Raw genomic sequence first — 8477 nt, forward strand, 5'->3', positions numbered from 1 at the left:
TGTTATATACACCAAGACAACTCTCTCTGAACTCGCTGTTTCAGAGCACAGTGAACCTGTACAGGGAAGCAGTGAGTGAGCAGTGATTCCAGTAGATCAGTCTCTGAAAGGAAGGAGAAGTTTTCACATGGAGTCCAACGGTACCCCCAGCGTGCAATACGACCGCTGGAATGAGGAAAATATCAATATGAACGTGGAGGCTTCACAGCCTGTTCTGCGAAGGTGAGACTTGAAATGATGCATGACATTAAAGTTGCATATTTCCTAGTGGTATAGAGAAGCAAAGCTACAATGCACTGAATAGAAACAGAACTACACACATGAGATAAAACATAAAAATATAATGTATAGGTTTGATGGGGGGCATTGCAAATTCAGTTTCAAATTCAGCATTATACAAAAAATATACCCACAAGTATTGTTTTAACCTTTTAAGCCTGGACCACTAAATAATTGATTCTTCCTCCCTTTCTCTGCCATTCACAGGATCTACAACAGAATGTGCACCGGCAACATTGGAATAGCAGTGAAGGTTGCAGGAGCTGTGGCTGCACTGGTGACTGTTTACATTATAGGATACGTGACTGGATACCACATCCATCGATGCCCGTAGAATGAAGGAAGCCATCACAAGATAAAAGTGCATGGACAAACCATGAATTTATACAATGCTACATTAACAGTGAAAATCTTTGTGTTGAACAGAATTCAAATCAACTCTGTAGCTCTCAGCTGTATTTTAAAATGCAATTGTGTCTGAATGTTTCTTGCCAAATTCATTCATTCAAAGGAAATTCACTCTTAACTGACATCAAGCACTGACAGCATTTTCTGAACTCTAGACAGCCTTTTCCTTTTTTGCTGCACACTGATTTCATTAGGCTTTCCAGCCCGTAATTAGTTTTCCAGCATTATGTAGCAAAGACATACTGATTTGTACATTCAACGGTATTTGCAGCTCCTAGATGAGTGTTCCACTTTTCAGAAATGCATCTAAACACAATCATCAGTTAAACTGTGCAGGACTGGCTGATTGCACAGCTTCTTAAAAAGGAGTGACTGCAGCAGTTGACTTGTTATAGTTTGTGAAACACTCTCCACAAACATTCACCAGCAACTACACAGGAATTTAATGTCCCAGTTATTAGTGCATTACAATTATCTTAAAAAGCAGAAAAAGCAGCAATGATGAATTATCCTTATTATGGAGACTTTTAACACTCATGTAGCACATAAAATTCTGCTTTTAAAAAGAGAAATTAAGTTAATCAAAACTAACTGTGGCATCCTTGACTGATGCTTAGGTTAGAAATACAACAGCATCTAATGTAGTATTTCTGAATGAATCTGAATAATGTCTAACTAAACTCAGTTTGCTGGACGTTTCACTGCAGCTCCTTTATAATCATTCCTTCTTCTAATGCTCTGCTTTGAGAACTCACTTTTTGTTTCAAATAAATCCAACTTTTACTTTCATACAGTGTCTGTTGTTTATTTCATGCATTCGATTACCCTCTGGAAAACCTGCTCCAGATATTTACCATAGTCATATCTTTGTGTTTATTACGCCTGAAATATTAAACTATAAGGGCATCTAATCTTTCACTGACATTTTGACATTAACCTATTTGTAACATGAGAACAAAGTGGACAGGCTGTTTGGACTAGGAAATGACATGAAAGATTTGAAAGTGCACATTTAATGCTCTACATTTTTATTCTTTTACTCTGCCTTATCTATAGGGTAGCTTTTGTATGGTTCACTTTTCCATACGTTCATCCGTTTCTACCATTTATACAGTAGAAAAACTGATGGATGGATGGTTTAAATATAATCTTTATGTATCCTATAATTGCCCTCAGTGAGCTTCCAAACAACATCCACTGTTTTAGCTCCTGTCCCTTTAAGGCCATCTTTTCTTAAAAGCAGCTATTCTCTGATTGGCTGCCATAACAGAAGGCGGCTGTGCTCACAGCCACAGCTGTGTGCCAATCCTTCCTCAAAGATCCCAGGTAAACGAAAAAACAAACAAACACTTGACTTTTAGTTCTGTGTTTATTTCAAAGTGTTGCACTCAGATCGCCTTCATGTCTTTATTCAGAACACTAATATCCTACAAGTATTGAATCTACAAAAATGTCTCCACTGAAATGAGATGTAGGACATATTCTACCTAATATGTACAGTATAATCTGCTGTTTACAAAAATAAATGAGTAAAATGTAAAAAACAAAAAACAAAAAACAGCAGCACATTTCTGTTGCATTGTAAAACAGAAATATATCTGGCTGCAATGGGGCACATACTGCCACTATAACTGACATGCACATCAGTGAGTTTATTGAGTTCATGTTCTTTTTGTCCAGGTTAGCTCCGGTGGTTCCGGTGTAAATCACTTTAAGAGCAATTTAAAAGTCTTTCTTATCTATGAACAAAACTGTGATAATGAGGAAGGAGATGTAACTCCGGTAGCAATAAAGATCTCTGGATAACAAGTACAGTACAATAATTTAACAGCTTGCTGTGTCATCAATCAGTCTGACTTTCTACTACAAATGACAGTGGGTCTTCTTTATTTTATGCAATTAAAGAAGCGATCATCACTGAGAAAATATATGCTTATATATAAATATATAAGGTCTGATTATAAACATGAGCTCTAATCCAGCAAATTTTGCTGCCATATATGACAAAAAAGGACTCGAAGCTGAGGAAATTATTCTCTCAATTCAAGAACACTGATGACTTTTTCTTAGACATCTTCTTAGCACGGAGAAGGAATACAGATGGAAAAATAATGAATGAATTCATGATTTCTGAGGCTCACTAAATAGCGAGCCATATTATTTGTGCAGCCACATGGACGTTTTTACCTCGCTTTCTAATGTAAAATTTAAACCACAGATGTTAATGCAAGGGCATAAAAAGTACATGTCATTTTATGACAAAGATGTCATGTAGCACAACTGGTTAAAAATACTGACATCTGTATATGGGGTTTGGCTAAGAAATTTCACTAGAATACGCAAATGTCCTCCGAGTTCTGTCTTTATACTGTCTCTGAAAACGGTGCGCCTTTTGTTATCATAAAGCTGTTAACAATGAAGAAGTCACTGTTTTGTTGAACACAGTTCACATAACTTTACGCATAATATAAATGCTCTGTTTACCGAGACTGTACTGAAATGTAGTGTGGCCTTAAAAAAAAAAATCAGCGTCAAACTCTGGGGAAATCCGTGATCGTGACGTCACTGTGTGAAGGCAGCCGGGAGGCGGACCTGAAGGAGGACGGTTCACCTAACTCTACAGCGTGTCTGAGCAAAATGTAACATGGATGAGGAGATCGCTGAAAGTTGGGAAGAAGCTGCTGATAGTGGGGTAAATAACAAATGTCTCAATGTAGCTTCGGTTAAAGACACATGTGCTTCTAGGCGATTCTTTTTAACGAAGGGGTTAGCTTTAAGAAGTTCCCATAACGCTGTTCAACGTTAACGGGTCTTACGGGCCAACAATGTGGCTAAAGCTAATGTTAGCTGTAAGAAACTTGGCGAACAAGTAGCAATAGCTTGACACTGAACCAGGCTTAACGCGGACTTTGCCAAGCAAACGACTGAAGCTGTTTGGAATAATTTCGCGTTGAATGTCGTTAATGTGCTAGATTTTTAGCTAACGTTGGCGAGCTAAGCACTATGGCTTCTGACGCGAGCTAAACCCCGGAATTCCAATTGAAATGCTAAGGTTCAAGTTGGCTAATGTAATGCTAAGCTAGCCATTTACTGCTCGCGTAGAAAATGTGTCAAAATAAAGTCAGTTTATTTGTCGGCAGGTATAGGCACTTCGCAGAAGAGCACCAGAGTCCATATTCCTATCTAAATTTGCCTCATTCATTTCGGCATACATGTTTAAAGCTTAAAACATCTTGGAAAAAATGACATCCCCGCGGTAACGTCAGAGCCAAAGCAGCCCGTGGATGGCGACAAGTCAATTTAAGGAGGAAATTTGTCAGAAAGTGAATATAAGCTTCTTTAAATAGGTACCGCTACGTTGATGTTCATTGTCGTGGGGCCTGATTGAAAGTGGTTGTATTGTTCAGCGTGTTCTCCCCCTCTCCTCACAAGGCCAGGCTGTTGCTCGACTATTTCGGCCATGTTGTCAACTAGTTCCCGGTTTGATATCTAGTTATGTCACCCAACTGGTCAGTTGGTATCACTCAGCTAACAGTAGGTAGCTGTAGTCACGGTAGTTTGGCAAACGCTCGTTAGCTGGTGACGTCACGAACGTGGCTCTTGGTTGGGGTTGGCCGGTGTTGTGCCAAAAAGTGATTGCCTGCCAAAAAGTGATTTCCAATGTTTCCGTGTATTTTTTATGTGTAATATCTTTACGTATGTTGGTAAATAGACTTCGGTGAACAGCGTTTACAAAGGGGTTATATATAGAATTAAAAGATTATCTGTTTTTTCAAGTATCTTTATAACTCTGTGTTATTGTACTCACATTATAACCAATCCGGTCCTTTTTCCCCACTTACAATATTTTTACAGAACTATTGTAATATTTGCTGCCATTTCTGCTGTCTTACTCTTACAAAATACATTTTTAATGTTAATGAGATTTTTTTTAACTGCATAAATAAAGGTTCTATAAAAGTCGCTGCCAAAAACTGATTGCGGCTTCTACCTTGTTACACGAATGTTGTTTGTGGCTCAATATGACTTTGTGTCATCCATGAGGGATGCATTTGACATATGTTTCACATATTATAGGCCAACAAGTTACTTATAGCAGTTTAAATACGAGCAATCAGTTTTTTGGCAAATACCGGAAATCAGTTTTTGGCAGACAATCACTTTTTGGCACAACACCGGAACTTCAGAAGCTCCTCAGGTTGAACTTGCGGGTTGATTTAACGTATCTTGCTGGGGGTTCGCCGGTACCTCTGCTAACATCTACATTTAGTTTTCGTTGGCAACATCAGGCGGCTAATGTTAGCAGGCGGAACACTCACTCTGTTATGACTTGGCAGCTGCTGTGCACATGTATAAATAGCTTGTAACTGAATCCCAACTTCAATCCACTTTCCCACTTATTGCCTGCTGAACTTCTTCCTATCTTGAAAGTTTCATTTGTTTATATGTATCCCCATGCATGCTGGTTTTCCACACAGGAAATGGAAAAACGGTTGGAAGAGAAGCTAAGGATCAGCCAGAAAGAAAAGTAAGGATTTTAAAGGTTGAAGAAAAATGTTATTTGTGTTCTTATGCTTCTTGCTGTTCCCACTATACTTGTACCATTTATAGCAATACCTGCTTTTGTTAATACAACTTTTTTTAAAGACTTTAATTCTATCCTCTAAACTTATTAGCACTCATTTGTAGCGGCCTCTTCCCATCTGTCATGTAAGTAAATTTACATGGACGGCCTCTGTTGTTTTGCTTCCAGGGATTCCAGCAATTCTTCAAGATCTCTGAAGAAAACCATGGTAATACAGGACGACTCCTTACCAGCTGCACCTCCACCCCAGATACGCATTTTGAAGCGGCCTGCGAGTAACGGTTCTCTGACCTCGGGCCCGAATCAGAACAGGCCTACACCGCAGGTCAAATCCCTGGCCCAGAGAGAAGCAGAGTATGCCGAGGCCAGGAAGAGAATACTGGGCAGCGCTTGCCCAGAGGAGACGCCACAGGATAAGCCCAACATAGACAGGTAATACTCATCAAATATAACTGAGGCGTTTTAATCACAGCCTAACAAAATGCTTGCTTACTTTAGGGAGCTTAGCAGTCATTTGACAGAACAGCAACCTATGCACAGGCACAAGTATGAAGTTTGTGTTTCAGTCTAAAATGCAAGGGAGTCTCTTATCACAATTTCAAAACGGGGTTGTTTTTATTTACAGTTTTGATTTGACACTTGTAATCTATACTCTTGGATAAACAGGAGCTTTGAGGACACGGTTACTAGGATGGGTGGACTTCATGTCCTCCCGCTCTGAAGATTACGGCTAATTAATATATCTTTTGGTTTTGGTTGAAACTTACACTGATCACAGAAAGCTTCCTAATCCTTTGCATTACTTAATGTGACATTATTTGAATAAAAAAGAGGAAGTTCTATTCATTTGATTTGGGTTTTGCCAGAATCAGTGTTAATGCAACCAAAGTGCAGTGGTGTAAAAGTTGAAAGTTTGTTTTTTAAAGACAAAACTGTAAAATCGTGTGCTGGTACTTGTCTCTCGTGACACGACAGGAATCCTTTAAGTAGGACAGTTCTGGAGTAGGACGTCCATTCAAAACAAAAACTATGACTGAACGTTGCCAACTGGCAGTGAGTTGTGTGCAGTTTGTGTCAAGCTGTTGGCATATGGAAAAGACTGCTGTCTCTAATTTATTCCTGTTTCTTTTTTTCTTTTTTTTTTCATGCCAGACCAGGGCACAATAACTCTACACTGCCTTCAGAGGACACCAGATCAAACAGTCACACTGTCCGGCAGCCAACCGGCCCAGACGGCACCCAAGGGTTCCGACAGCACAGATAAGTGCACCTAGAGGGCCCCCCAGCCCCTGAGGGAGAGAGATAAAGGGTCTCTTGAGAGCAAATGCAGTACTGTATTCTTAAAAACGTCTTCCTTCAGTTCCCTACGTACACGGGGATCTATAAGTAAAGCATCCTTGCTGTCGGCCTCTTTCACAGCCGTCTAGGACCGACAGGGAGCGAGGAACTCCAGGAAGAAGTCCAATGAAAACATGCTCTCATCTCTCCCCACTTCAATCTGTTTGGCACTGTGATTATGGACATTTTCTGGACTCACTGTGATGTTCCCCTTTAAGAAAAGCCCCTCACCTCCATCTGTCTCCCCTCCGGTTCTAAGTGGCTTCGTCAGAGGATGCCAAAAGGACAAACAGAAAGACTTAAACAGAGGAGGAAAAATGAGGGGCCATGTTAAAATGAGATGAGCTGGTACTTGTGCAGCAGCTTTCTCCCAGCAATAAGACGTCACCTTTTTGTGTTTTTAATTTTCAGTTGTTGGCTCACTAAATTTTAATCTCATCTTTCTCTCGCTTGTCTTTATCAAATCTAGGGTTGTTCTGATATCTAACAGGTAAAAGTATGTCTCTCTCACACACATACACCGCAAGAATCTGTTTAGAGCAGCTTTTTATATTGAGTTTGTTTTTTAAAATAAACATAGCATTTGCTGTTTTTAAGAAATAGGAAATATGTTTTCCACCTTTATTTGGTGGCAAAATCTGACAATATTACATGTTGGGTTCTTTGTATGGTTTAAACACCTGGAACTGCAGCTGGTGTCTAAAATGCACACACTGCTAATGAGTACTTGACTGAGATTTTAGATTTATCAGGACACAACCTAATATGTAAATTGCCATTTGTTTCTTAAAACAGGGGTTAGGATTTATGTGGAAGTTGTATATCTGACAAGGTATGTTTACGTTTTTTTTTTTTTTAAAGCTTTCTGGCTGTCTTCCTTAGACTGTCATTTCATTTCTATTTAAAAGTAAAGGCAAAAAAGATGAGATGTTGGATTGAAGTCCATTTTAAGTAGCTTTCCTGCAGTTTTTTCTTTAAGAAGAGGGCAGCAATGTCAGAGCAGTATTTTTTAACTAAAAAAGAACCAAAAGCCCTTTTTTTTTTAAAATCAAAAACTAATAAAACAACAACCTAAAAATCATTATTTGAAGGTGATGTTGGCAGCAATTTAAAGAAGGGTCAGATGGTGAATTTACTGCTGTACCTCTCGAGCCTCACTGTCTTAACTCCACCTTGTTGGCGGCGTGCTTCTTTTCTTCATACACCCCACTGAAGTACAGCATGTAGGAACTCAGGTCAAGTGAATGAGGCTGAATGAATGAATAAGATTGTATTTTTCCAGCAGGGTTGATTGCTCATACAGCTAATGTCCGTATTTAAGCTTGGGTTGGCACTTAGAAACCGTGCTCTATAAATTACAATGTAACTGAAATGATGTCTATGCCCCAAGGTGTATGAATGTTGGGTGTGTTTTGTTTTTTTTCCCACCGTCAGCATTTTAGTCACAAGAATGGTGAGTGATGGTCCACTGCTTAAATGGAGCAGCTAGCTGCGATCCAGAGAGCAGTTGCCTGTGTGGCTTTCAAAGACCATTGTGTTCAATAGATTTATTTTTTTTTATTTTTTTGGAAACAGAGGAGATTTCAAAGCCATATTAAATGGTGTGACATAAACACAAAAAGTTCTTACAGTGGTTGAATTCAGCTTGTGCCTCCTGTATCACATCTTTACTTCCTGTTTTTTTTTTGGTTGTGTTACTGTATTTCAAGAAACTGAGGGTGAGTTCACAGTACTGGTAAGCGATTTTTTTGTTCAGGAATTCTAACGACAGAGCAGGAGACGGGTTTAGCCAAGTGCGAACACAAACTGCCTGTAAATACTTTAATAAAATGATTTGGGAAAAAAAAATGTTTACGTTCAGTGCTTT

The 8477-nt window shown here is 39.2% G+C and overlaps 2 protein-coding genes across 3 annotated transcripts; both read left to right on the top strand.

Annotated features, from left to right (window-relative positions):
- smim1 (small integral membrane protein 1) lies at positions 1-748 on the top strand. The gene is made up of 2 exons (XM_080295347.1): positions 1-216; positions 487-748. The coding sequence occupies exons 1-2, from the start codon at positions 128-130 to the stop codon at positions 611-613; spliced, it is 216 nt and encodes a 71-aa protein (XP_080151473.1). The 5' UTR covers positions 1-127; the 3' UTR covers positions 614-748.
- A 1243-nt stretch (positions 749-1991) lies between these two features.
- Positions 1992-8458, top strand: szrd1 (SUZ RNA binding domain containing 1). Of its 2 annotated transcripts, none has more exons than XM_026153764.2 (4): positions 1992-2013; positions 5166-5215; positions 5441-5704; positions 6425-7651. In XM_026153764.2, the coding sequence occupies exons 2-4, from the start codon at positions 5169-5171 to the stop codon at positions 6534-6536; spliced, it is 423 nt and encodes a 140-aa protein (XP_026009549.1). In that variant the 5' UTR covers positions 1992-2013; positions 5166-5168; the 3' UTR covers positions 6537-7651. The 2 variants fall into 2 exon arrangements, with proteins under 2 accessions (XP_026009549.1, XP_026009548.1); XM_026153763.2 differs by lacking the exon at positions 1992-2013 and adding an exon at positions 3243-3379 and having other exon boundaries at positions 6425-8458.
- Positions 8459-8477: the final 19 nt, after the last annotated feature.

The sequence above is a fragment of the Astatotilapia calliptera genome, chromosome 20 (assembly GCF_964374335.1).
Source record: "Astatotilapia calliptera chromosome 20, fAstCal68.1, whole genome shotgun sequence".
Classification (NCBI taxonomy): domain Eukaryota; kingdom Metazoa; phylum Chordata; class Actinopteri; order Cichliformes; family Cichlidae; genus Astatotilapia; species Astatotilapia calliptera.

Coding starts and splice junctions, on each gene's coding strand:
- smim1 (XM_080295347.1), top strand. CDS start 128: ATGGAGTCCAACGGTACCCCCAGCGTGCAATACGACCGCTGGAATGAG. Junction 217..486: donor GAGGCTTCACAGCCTGTTCT/GCGAAGGTGAGA, acceptor TGCCATTCACAG/GATCTACAACAGAATGTGCA.
- szrd1 (XM_026153763.2), top strand. CDS start 3,332: ATGGATGAGGAGATCGCTGAAAGTTGGGAAGAAGCTGCTGATAGTGGG. Junction 3,380..5,165: donor AAGAAGCTGCTGATAGTGGG/GTAAATAACAAA, acceptor TTTTCCACACAG/GAAATGGAAAAACGGTTGGA. Junction 5,216..5,440: donor AGGATCAGCCAGAAAGAAAA/GTAAGGATTTTA, acceptor TTTTGCTTCCAG/GGATTCCAGCAATTCTTCAA.